Source organism: Salminus brasiliensis, chromosome 24, assembly GCF_030463535.1.
Source record: "Salminus brasiliensis chromosome 24, fSalBra1.hap2, whole genome shotgun sequence".
NCBI classification, from domain to species: Eukaryota; Metazoa; Chordata; class Actinopteri; order Characiformes; family Bryconidae; genus Salminus; species Salminus brasiliensis.
Genome location: NC_132901.1, coordinates 27,418,365 through 27,430,478, shown reverse-complemented (window position 1 = coordinate 27,430,478; position 12,114 = coordinate 27,418,365). Strand labels below are relative to the sequence as shown.

At 42.8% G+C, this 12,114-nt stretch overlaps 1 protein-coding gene across 1 annotated transcript in view; it reads right to left on the bottom strand.

The window, feature by feature from the left end:
* Window positions 1-1,963, bottom strand: part of LOC140547098 (ATP-binding cassette sub-family C member 2-like) — a 48,962-nt gene extending 46,999 nt beyond the window's left edge. The window contains exon 1 of the mRNA XM_072670625.1: window positions 1,547-1,963. Within this exon, the coding sequence (XP_072526726.1) occupies window positions 1,547-1,588 (42 nt within the window). The 5' untranslated portion in view covers window positions 1,589-1,963. The remainder of the gene's footprint in view (window positions 1-1,546) is intronic.
* Window positions 1,964-12,114: the final 10,151 nt, after the last annotated feature.

Sequence of the window (12,114 nt, the reverse complement as noted above, 5' to 3'; positions counted from 1 at the left end):
ATTTACTAAAGAACCATTAAAGAACCTCTTTTTTAAAGGGTATATCTTTCATTGTCTAGAGTAAAACCTTAAAGGAGGTTCTTGAAGTACTGAACAATATTTTTTTGAAAACAGGATGAAAACACAGAGAAGCTCCATGAAGACGCCGTCCTCTCAACTCCTCAAGCAAACTGACCACTTTTACCCTCAAAGGTTAGACCTCCAACAGAAGCTCTGAGGCCGTTATTGATGGGTTCCAGCTTCTCTACAGCAGACCTCCTTTTGTTTGGTATTTTAGTTATACTATAGAAAATACATATTTAATAACACACCATGTTCTGCATGACGTCACCATCACACTGTTGTTTCACTCTATAGTGACAGATGTTGTTTTGGTGTGAAGAAATCGGTACACACATCAATAACTCATCATATTCATAATCGTGATACAACTTCTCCTCCTTAACTAACAAACACAGAGTTTGTTTGCTTAATGAACCACGACTGAGAATAATTAGTCCTGAATTATTAACCAAGCTTTCGGTTTCAGCTACAGTAGCGCTAACGCAGCGTCAGCAGGGTTAACGATAACATTCAAAACTGAGAATCAATTCTTTAAACCCGTTTAACCCCAAACTTCACCCTCTCATAACTAATCACCCCCACCTCTTCACAGCCAGGCGTTACTGAGTAATTCAGGGGTAGGTAATGAGTAATGCGTCTAAAGGTTAATTACTCAAGGATTTAAAGGGTTAATATTATTTCTCTTTCAAGCAACATGAAAGTAACTGATCACTCTTATGTCAGCATGTTCTGAACCCGTCAGGACGTTCTAAACAGCTCAGGATGTTCTAAACACCTTAGAATGACTGTATAAAGTTATAAAAAACTTTATTTCTTGCGCTACAGACATGACAATTATATTTTGAGGCACAAAATTGGAAGCTAATCCTATATAGAGATGATTACATTACATTAGGTTGGTGTGGCCATGTGGGAGACCAGGGTTCGGTTCCCAGTCTGGGTGACTGTGCTGTGCTCTGTAATCTGAGTTAGCTTGTAAGTCTTGTAAGTAGCTTGTAAGTGGCTCTAAATGAGTGTGTCAGCTAAATACCATAAATGTACATTTTTCTGGCAAATTGTTGCCAAAATATGTGACATTTTGAATAATACACTAAAAAAGGTTCTATACGGCACTGACAATTGGCTATTTGGCTTGAAACAATAGTGGAACCCTTTTTGGTATGAACTGTTCACCTACAAGAACCATTTAAACATTGAAATACTTCTGTGAATTTTTACTTTTACTAAAGAACCATTAAAGAACCCGTTTTTAAAGGGTGTATTTTTTACTATAGAGTAGAGTAAAACCTTAAAGGAGGTTCTTGAAGTACTGAACTCCAATATTTCTTTGAAAACAGGATGAAAACACAGAGAAGCTCCATGAAGACGCCGTCCTCTCAACTCCTCAAGCAAACTGACCACTTTTACCCTCAAAGGTTAGACCTCCAACAGAAGCTCTGAGGCCGTTATTGATGGGTTCCAGCTTTATAATTTCAAAACTCACCCAAAACGTGGAGCCGCAGAACTCGTCCAGGGCAGCGGACATGCTTTCTCCCGCTTCGCCTTTGATTAGCAGCACAAATGGAGGTGATGCTCCCCGTCCTGACCTCAGAGCGCAAACAATCTCTGGCCTTGATTCCCAGAGCCTCTTAACCCTCACAGCTCAGGATGGACGAACTCCTCTGGACACCTCACGAGGGGATAGTGCTAGTTAACATCAGCACAGTTAATGCTTAACTTTGGGCTGCTGTCGAGTGTTCCCTTAACTCTTAAGCCCCGTCCTCTTTAGCAGTTGTTCTTGCAGGAGAGCAGTAAACTGATTAGGCCTTGGTGCCCTCCAATGGTGCTAAAGAGCTGGTCAAATCTGATCAGGGAGCAACATCCCATTGGTTTACTGTTTGCTTTGCTAGCTTGGTGGGCTAAAGTCCACGAGCACTTCTGCGTGAGAGCCCCAGAGGAAGGGGGCGGTGGCAGGTTTGAAATGGGGAAAGAGAGAGACACAGGGAGAGAGAGAGAGAGAGAGAGAGAGAGAGAGAGAGAGAGAGAGGGAGTGTTTGTTGTTAATTTCCTTTTTCCGAAGGCCAGGCCAAGCTGCTGGGCTTTGGGTGGAGGGGGACTCTCATTACCCAAACATAACAACAGCTCTTTTCCTGCTGCTGGCCGCTTCAGAGGAGGTTGATTCCTCCGCTTTCAAGTCACGTCCGATGATTGTCAAGGAATAAGCCTTTCTAAGTGGTAGGCCGAAGGGTTCTCCAAGGAAAAAATGAGCTTGTTCCCCTTCCAACAACGCAATTGACTCAGAGCCAAAGCTGAACGGTGGAGATCCTTTATCGCCTTCCAAACGCAGAGCTGTTTCCACATACTCTGGGACATCTAAAGTCCTATAGAAATTGAAGGACGGGAGCAATCCTAATGAACGGAATGCATGATGGTCACAGTTTAGTACATCATTGTATTCTCCATAATCTACATTGCAGGCATGAAAGCCACACCCTTCTCTATGCATTGTAATGAAGAACGCTGTGGTCAGTTCACTCGTACCCTTCCAAGAGTCTTAACTCAGGTTCCTGAAGCTGTCTGAGAACATTGTGGATCACTTGGGCTACAGCAGATGGACCCACAGTCATAAGATCGCAGAGACTAAGGCGCTGCCGGTCTCACCCGAGGATCTTTGGCTGGAATCCTGGGTCACCCTGCCTGCCATCAGCACAGCTGCCCTTGCTCTTGGGTGGGTAGACGTCTCTCTCTATCTTCCCATATCACTTCAGAGCGATGCTGGCCGGTGGCTGGTTGCACATGTGTCGGAGGAGGCATTGGAGTGTCAGTCCTCACCCCCCACCTAGTTTACATGCGATGGGGGGAGAGCAGTAACGAGTGGGTTGGGTAAAAGGCTGTCTAACATTCGGGAGGAAAATTGGTAAAATAATAATAGTAATAATAATAATAATAATAATAATAATACATAAATAATACGAACACAAAGATCCATCAAGAGATTGATGGTGGTGGCTCAGCAGTTAGATTATGGGGCTATTGATTACAGTGTTGTGGGTTTGACACCCTAAGCTGCCAATATTGGGCCCTTTCTGCTCCAACGGTGCTGTAGCATGGCTGATCATTTGTAGGCCTATGGACAATATAAGCACCTTCCAAGCCCAAAAAAGACTGCTGTAACATCATGCTCCTCAGACAGTCAGTAAGCCAAACTGTGTCTCCTACGCCAATCCAAAAAAAATGGACAATCCACTTTTAGCAAAAACTGTATGTCGACGAATGTCGGAAACCCCAGAAGCAAGACTATCAGAGACCCCCAAACACCTCCACACAGTTTGAGGATTTAGGCCTGCAGTTCGCAGCATGTTAATTGGTAGGGTATGAGCAGTCATCAGTAGCTGCATTAGCCACGTAGCTTGTAGTAAACTTGTCTTGGCTGATTGATTACATTTTCAGGAAAATTACAGCAAAATCAGACAAGCCGGGCGTGGTGTGCAAAGTCCATACTGATCTGATAGCAAACCACCCCCTCCTCTAGATGATGCTCCTATTAGGTACTCATATGTTGGACACACACATGAACAGAAGAGCCTTCCTGAACATCAAATGCTTCCACTTGTGTAGGTCTGTCACAATCCATTGATTAAACTTCCTCAATGTTTTCAATCCTTAAAGCAAGATGGTGGAAGAAAAATAGAAGAATCACTCAAAAAGCACCTGGGGAGCAACTGGGGAGCAACTGGGGAGCAGCTGGGGGTTAGGTGTCTTGCTCAAGGGCACTCCAGTCGCAACCCGTTGGTTCACGGTATCGAACCAGCGACCTTCCACTCACAAGGCCGCATTTCTAACCGTCAGGCCACAGCTGCCTCATAACCGAGTTCCCCATATCCCAGCTGAGAAAGAGTCAGAGCACCCAGTCAGTCACGGTATGGCACCCTGGAGCAGAAAGGGTCAAGGGCATTGCCCAAGGGCCCAACAGTGGCAGTTTAGAAGAGCTAGGGACCACAGAGCCACCTGGCATGTTATATATATATATATATATATATATATATATATATATATATATATAGTAGTCCTGTCCCACAGGCAACATGCTCATATGGGGTTCACATGGGGCTAGGTAGGTTCCAGGTGGGCTTTTTACTTGGGCTTCCTAAATAGGGCCACATCATTACAGCCCACCTAACTCTTACATGGGTCCCATCTAGGCTTAATATGCAGTGTTCAACCCATCATGGGCATCCATATGTGGGGCCAACGTGGAACCAGTTCCCAGTTGGACTAACCATACAGGCACCACATGGACATGTTAGCTGGGGTGTAGCTTCACCAGTTTCACCAGTTTCTATTATTACACATGATTAACATGCAGACATTAGACACGTCCAGAATAATGAATTGAGCTGTACACTGTTCTCAAAAGGGGTTCCTGGTGCTAAACAGAACCTTAAATCAGCTCAATCCGGTCCATTTTAATAGTTAATAGAAATAATTTCGGGAATAACTGTAGAAATAACTGGTGAATTACTAATATGACTGATCGTGATGGTCCTAAACCACTGCCAGACCACAGTCACCGTTGTTTCGTCAGACTAGAACTGGCTAATTATGAACCTGCTGTGTTTTCTTGTGAGGAATGGCTGAATTCACATCCAAATAAATCAATACTTTTCCTTACTAGTGGAGATGAATGACATTTATGATTGTGTCTCTGTGAAGAACAATGATTTCCACCAAGAGAGAAGGTGTGGAGGATGTTTTATGGTACTTGGTCCAGGATAACCTTCTGCCCAGAGGCAGTGTTGGCGCTTAATCATTAAATTGTGTTGCATAATATCACATGGTCTCTGAGTCAGCGAGGACCTAAGGACATATCAGTACAACAGCAACAGACAGCGCACCGTTACATCGCAATTCAGAGGCTTATCCCCACTGCACTTAAACATTCAGAGCTGGGCTGCCCACAGTCTGACCAGTCAGGGTGGCTAATTGGACTGGCCAGAAAGTTACCCTGCCTTTCCCCCTCGGAAACAGCATAAATATATATTCTTCTGAAATCAAGGCTATTAAAAAGACTTTCTACACAGCATAGCTGTGAGGCTTTGATTGCATTCAGCCACAAGAGCAGTGTTATTGAGGTCAGGATGTTGGATGAATTACCTCCACCCCACCTCGTCATCATTCCAGAGAACGCAGTTCCTCCACTGCTCCACAGCTCAATGCTGGGGGCTATATACCCCTCTATTAGCCCACGCCTGGCATTAGGCAGCATGGTGCCAATAGCTTCATCATGTTTATATATCTGCTCTAGAGAGAGTCCTATTCTATTGACAGTACCAGCTGTAGGTGTATGTGTGCATTTGCACACATGTGTCAGCAATGGGTTCAGCTTAAAGTAGCTGAATGCATTCATTAGTAGGGGTGTCCATAAACATTTGGACACATAGTGTACATATATAATGTGCATTGGGAACAGCAACTTACCTATCAGCTAATCTTGTGTTAGTGGCTGTTAGTAGTTATATAACTCATCAATGTGTATGTTTCAATTATTAATACTTTTCAGCAATTATTAAGTCATTTGATGCTCCTAATAGGTGTAATAAGGTGTTTACACAGATGCGTATATCATAATAATTAGGAGTAACTACATAGTAATTGTCAACTCTGACTTATGAGCTAAAGGTTATCAGTATTGAATTATTGGCAGTGAACTTTGCAGTTCAGCTTTTCAAGAATTTATCACAACTCTGGACTGGACTATATGGACTGGACTATATGGATTGAACTGGACTACATGGACTGGACTGGACTGGACTATATGGACTGAACTGGACTACATGGACTGGACTGGACAGAACTGTATGGAGTGAACTGGTCTATATAGACTAAACATGACTACATGAACTGGACTACATGGACTGAACTGGACTATATTGACTGAACTGGACTACATGAGCTGGACTATATGGACTGGACTGGACTATATGGACTGAACTGGACTACATGGACTGGACTGTATGGTCTGAACTGGACTATATAGAATGAATTGGACTACATGGATTGGACTGGACAATTCAGCTTTTCAAGAATCTCATTTATCACAACTCTGGACTGGACTATATGGACTGGACTGGACAACATGGACTGGACCGTGAAGAAGTCAAGATCCAGTTAAACCATCAAATCTAATTAAATTTAAAAACTTTTTACAACTGCCATTTTCACAAAGTGGCCAGTGAGCAAACCAAAGACCACAGTTCAGGAGAACCTCCTTCAGAGTTGGAGGAAGGAACCTCGGGAGGAACCCAACCCTTCCTCCTCTGATCAGAACCATTTATAAATTATTGATAAAAGTCACAGAACCGCCACATAAGACCACAAAAGGCCGCTGTTCTACTGCTCAGATCTGCAAATAATCATAATATTAAGTATAGTATAACTAATATAGTCATAGTAGAGACTTACATTTACATTTAAATCGAAGGCCTTTAGCAGAGGCTCTTCTCCAGAGCGACTTACGCTAAGTGCTTCGCTGTTTACTCAGAAAAGACCCTTAGCTAGTTTGTAAAGACTAGGATACAAAGATCCCTCCAAGAGATGGAAGATAATGAGAGTAATGATGGTTAATGGTGGTAATAATAATAGCGTCAGTTCAACAAGTCCAAAAAGAGTCTTAAAAATGTTGTTTATAAGCTTCAGATATGCTAAAAACAGCCGGACTTCAGCACTGTTAGCGTGGTGCTAACAGCAGGCCGATCCCTTTTACAAGGCCAGCGTTATTTTAAAAGGGCTATGACGTAAACAAAAGTTCATCTGGAAGGAAATGGCAAACTTTGTGAGGTAAACATCGATGCGGGATGTTCTAGGTGTCTCATGCTCACACTTTAGTGGCTGTATCTGGTCTTTAAGCACAGAAATAAGCTCAAAAAATGGCTTTAATGGTTTGAGTATGATATTCCCGGCAGCCTCCTTCTCCTGAGACAGCTAATGTTAGCAGTGCTCTTCAGAATTGCCCTCCAAACAGCACCATTAGCTCAAACAAGCCGGACACTAAGCTAGTAAGAGTCTTTAAACCGTTTTATATCCAGGTGAAATGAAACGGTTATCTTGTCGATTAAGTGCTTCTTCATTTCTGTGCGGGAAATACGGGCCGAGTTCAGTTAGCATGTGAGGACCCTGTGGCTTCTGTCCAAGCAAAGGTTCAGATCAATATGTTTATTAGTGCAATGGCGAGCGACACAATCAATAGACGAGTATAGTCATAAAACCCCTCCTGTCTTGTGTGTTTGTGTGTGTAAGGGTGCATGGACACAGGCCAGGCCAGTCGTTCAGATTTGATAAGAGAATATCGCTGACATAAGTGCATTATGTGGGAAATAAGTGGATCATACTGTAGAGCTTAAAGGGCTCATAGTCTACAGTTTGCTCATATTCATCATTATTTTTAAGACACTTATTTAATTTTCTGTATCATAAACACACCCAATATTCATTTAATATGATCGTTTCCTCAACCTCGCTTTATCCTTCAGAATGAAACTGTTACCGTACCTTTAAGACTTTAAGCTATATGTAAATGAGGCCTCTTACTGCACCCAGTCTAAAAACACTGCAAGCTTATATTGTGGGCTGAATATGTGAATATATTTAAATGAGCTATGTTCTGATTGGCTGTCCTGTATCGTATCTCAGTCTAAAAACATGGCTTATAGCTTCAGCATGAATGGGTGGGGCTAAACTGCTGTAGATTAAATAATATAATGTCTTAAATGGTCAGCATGAAGGGGTGGGGCTAAACTGCTGTAGACTGTATATGGATATTTGTGGGTATATGTAAATGAGCTTTCTTCTGATTGGCTGTCCTGTATCGTATCTCAGTCCAAAAACATGGCTTATAACTTCAGCATGAATGGGCGGGGCTAAACTGCTATAGATTAAATAATATAATGTCTTAAATGGTCAGCATGAAGGGGTGGGGCTAAACTGCTGTGGACTGTATATATGGATATTTATGGGTATATGTAAATGAGCTCTGTTTTGATTGGCTGTCCTGTATCATATCTCAAAAACAAACAAACTCTAAAAACAATCCTTATAATTTGAATGGGCGGGGTTAAACTTTTGTGGGCTGAATATGTGATTATATTTAAATGAGCTATGTTCTGATTGGCTGCTCTGTACTGTACCTCAATCTAAAAGCACTCTGGACTGACACATGTACAACTTTAACAAGAATGGGCGGGGCTAAACTGCTTTAGATTAAATATTATAATGTATTATAACTTCAGCATGAATGGGCGGGGCTAAACTGCTGTAGACTGAATATATGAATCTTTGTGGGTATATAAAAATAAGCTCTGTTCTGATTGGCTGTCTAAAAACATTCTTTAGAGCTTCAGCATAAATGGGCGGGGCTAAACTGGTGTAGACTGAATATATAGATATTTGTGGGTATATGTAAATAAGCTCTGTTCTGATTGGCTGTTCTGTATTGTATCTCAGTCTAAAAACATTCCTTATAGATTTAGCATGAATGGGCGGGGTTAAACTGTTGTGGGCTGAATATGGGATTATATTTTAATGAGCTATGTTCTGATTGGCTGCTCCTCATTCTTAAAACACTGCAGGCTGAAACACTCCTTATAGCTTATTCAGTATGAATGGGCGGGGCTAAACTGCTGTAGGCCAAATACATGGATATATGTGGGTATATGTAAATGAGCTCTGTTCTGATTGGCTGTCCTGTATCGTATCTCCTTCTAAAAACACTCCAGACTTAAACACTCCCTATAACTTCAACATAAATGGGTGTGGCTAAACTGCTATAAGCTGAATATATAGCTAGATGTATGTAAAAGGGCTGGGTTTTGTGACGTCACTATTATTTCAGTTTTTGCAGTTTTTGCAGCTTCATTTGCATATACGTCTACATTTGTGTCGTCATGGAGACCGACACCTGGTTCCATTCCCCACCACTGTAAAGAAATCTGAATTGCCAGGTTTCTCTATAATAAATCTATATTTTCAGACCATACTATGAATATTTTACCACCTTAACGCCTGAAATAAGCAGAAATGTGGACCAATAAGTGAAATTCCCCTTTAACTCTCCGGTCCACTTAACTGTGCTACTTACACAGCAGACGTCTACACATCCTGTTCTTAATGACTGCTTCAGTACAGGCAAAACCGTACAGCAGCTTGACACTGACGTGCCGTAGATGCGGGTGTAGCGGGGCTGTGGTGGAGCAGGACGCTGACACAAAGCTAAAGTTTCTAAATTACCCATGATTGAAGAAAATGAGGAGAGTAGGCACTAATGATGCCCATTTGCATGAGAGCGAATGGGCTCGACAGTGTGACACAAACAGAAACTCCATATCCTTCACTCAAATATTCAGAGTAATGGAATTCTCAGAGAGGAAAAACAAGGCTGCACGCTAGAACATTTTATTAACCCTTATTAACCTTGAGCTCTAGTTTAGACGCTGATTGCTTGATTACATGTTATTTACATGCGCTTAATAAACATTTAACACTGCCACTAAATTCATCAAGGCATAAAAGCTACGCTTGATGCTTGTATGAGGCTTTTTTGGGGCTGACATGGTGACATGCTGGAAGCTGAACTCCTGGCTAAGCAAAGTTTTTATTTGGAGAGGATTAGACTAAGGTCGTTTTATCTATATATCTATAATGTTCAGCTCAGAAGTAGAAAGCTGTGTTAGGTAAACATAGCCGATCCTGTGGGATCTGACACCACAGCTAACGTTTGCAGCAGATCCTTCAATAGGTCCTGTAAGTTGTGAGGAGGTGGACCCTCTATGGCAGGGCTGCTCAATCCTGGTCCTGGAGATCTACCACCCTGAAGAGTTCAGATCCAACACAGCTGACTGTAAGGGTTCAGCTGCTCCTGAAGGCCTTCATTACCTGGATCAGGTGTGTTAGATTCGGGGTGGAGCTAAACTCAGCAGGGTGGTAGATCTCCAGGATCAGGATTGGGCAGCCCTGCTCTATGGGCAACAGTGAGCCCTGGGTGCCCATGACCCTGTCGTCGGTTCGCCGGTTGTCCTTCCTTGGAGCACTTTTGGTCGTCAGAAGTAGAAAGCATGGTCAGACATGAACTCACACCCTTCTCTTCACTCCGCCATCTAGCATCTAGCTAGCTGTGTTAGGTGAAAGTAGCCTATCTTACCATTCGAGGCATGGACCTCTGAAGGCATCCTGTGGGATCTGACACCACAGCTAACGTTCGCAGCAGATCCTTCAATAGGTCCTGTAAGTTGTGAGGAGGTGGACCCTCTATGGCAGGGCTGCTCAATCCTGGTCCTGGAGATCTACCACCCTGAAGAGTTCAGATCCAACACAGCTGGCTCTAATGTCTAAGGCCTTCATTACCTGGATCAGGTGTGTTAGATTCAGGGTGGAGCTGAACTCTGTAGGGTGGTAGATCTCCAGGACCAGGATTGAGCACAGGATCAGTGACATTAGCTGTCGCCGGTTGACCGGTCATCCTTCCTTGGAGCACTTTTGGTTCTCAGAAGTAGAAAGCATGGTCAGACATGAACTCACACCTTTCCCTTCCCACCTTTCGCCATCTAGCATCTAGCTAGCTGTGTTAGGTGAACATAGCTAGTTATTAGCCTAGTCATTATGCTAATGCTAAGTTATTTTTTTTAGGATACAGACAACATTGACTTTTAAATATGATGTTAAAAGGGTCAGAGAGGATGAGGAGGAGTACAGTGTTCATGAAGGATGAGCTCACTGAGCTCACTGAGCTAATAAGCTAGCTAGTTTTTTTTAGAGAAGGCCGAGCATAGCATTCATAAACCCTTTAAATAACATAACGATTAGCTTTAGAGGTTTAGAATGGCCTAATGCACTATTGCCCTCTTGTGTTGTTCATGGGCACAGCCAGGGATTTTTTTGGGCCCCATGAAAAGATATTACACTGGGCCCCACAACTCTCACAGTTCTGCCAAGCTACTCCATTAATAAATTTTTCAGGGTCTCTATGTCCATCATGGGCCCTTAGAATGGTCCTAGCCTTCCCCCTATACTGTGCCCCTGGTTTTGTCACTGTTGCTAGTTTTGTAGCTCTAGACGTTTGGTAGAGACCAAAATACTGGAAAATGAAGCTTAAAGGGCGACCAGTCTCTGGAATAAACCATAACATTAGTACCACCTGCTTAATATAGATCCCCCACAACAAATCTTACCATTTGAGGCACGGACCTGTGGCATTTGACGCCACGGCTAACGTTCACAGCAGATCCTTTAATAAGTCCTGTAAGTTGTGAGGAGGTGGACCGTCTATGGGCATCAGTGAGCCTTGGGTGCCCATGACCCTGTCGCCGGTTCACCGGTCATCCTTCCTTGGAGCACTTGGTAGGTACTTACCTTTGCATACCGGAAACACCCGCAAGACCTGCTCCTGATGTTCTGGAGATGTTCTGACCCAGTCATTATCTAGAACCTCACAGTTTCCAGTCCATTTTTCAACACCTTCATCACCTTCAAGAACTGACTGTTCACTCGCTGCCTAATATGTAGATCCACCCCTCGACAGACAGGAGTCGCTGTAGATGAAGATAATTAATGTTATGGCTAATTATGTATGTATTCCAGGTCATTTTGGAGCATTTCTATTGGCCCATTTGTCATGAACTTTTGACACAATGTAAAGAAACGTTCTCCTAGCTCACATTTTTTACTTCTGCATCTCAGTTTGGTCAACAATCCATACTGAGTCGAGTCGAGCCTCAAAAACATCATCAGTAAATGAGCTTTTCAGGTCTGCGTCCCTCCACCTTAGCTTGATTACTGTTTATTCTCTTTATATCGTATCAGAATATCATGATAAATGGACCAATAGAAATGCTCCAGGAATAAAATCCTTTACACTGACCCATTGAATGAAGGCTAATCCTGTAAAGCTGCTGTTTCGGACATACAGTGTTTTTGTGCGACAGAGGCAACATATAACACAGCAAAAAAGATATAGATCATATTTATTTATGCTATAAAAGTAAAAACTGAACGATCGCCTCCACAGAACAGGCTCTCGTTACT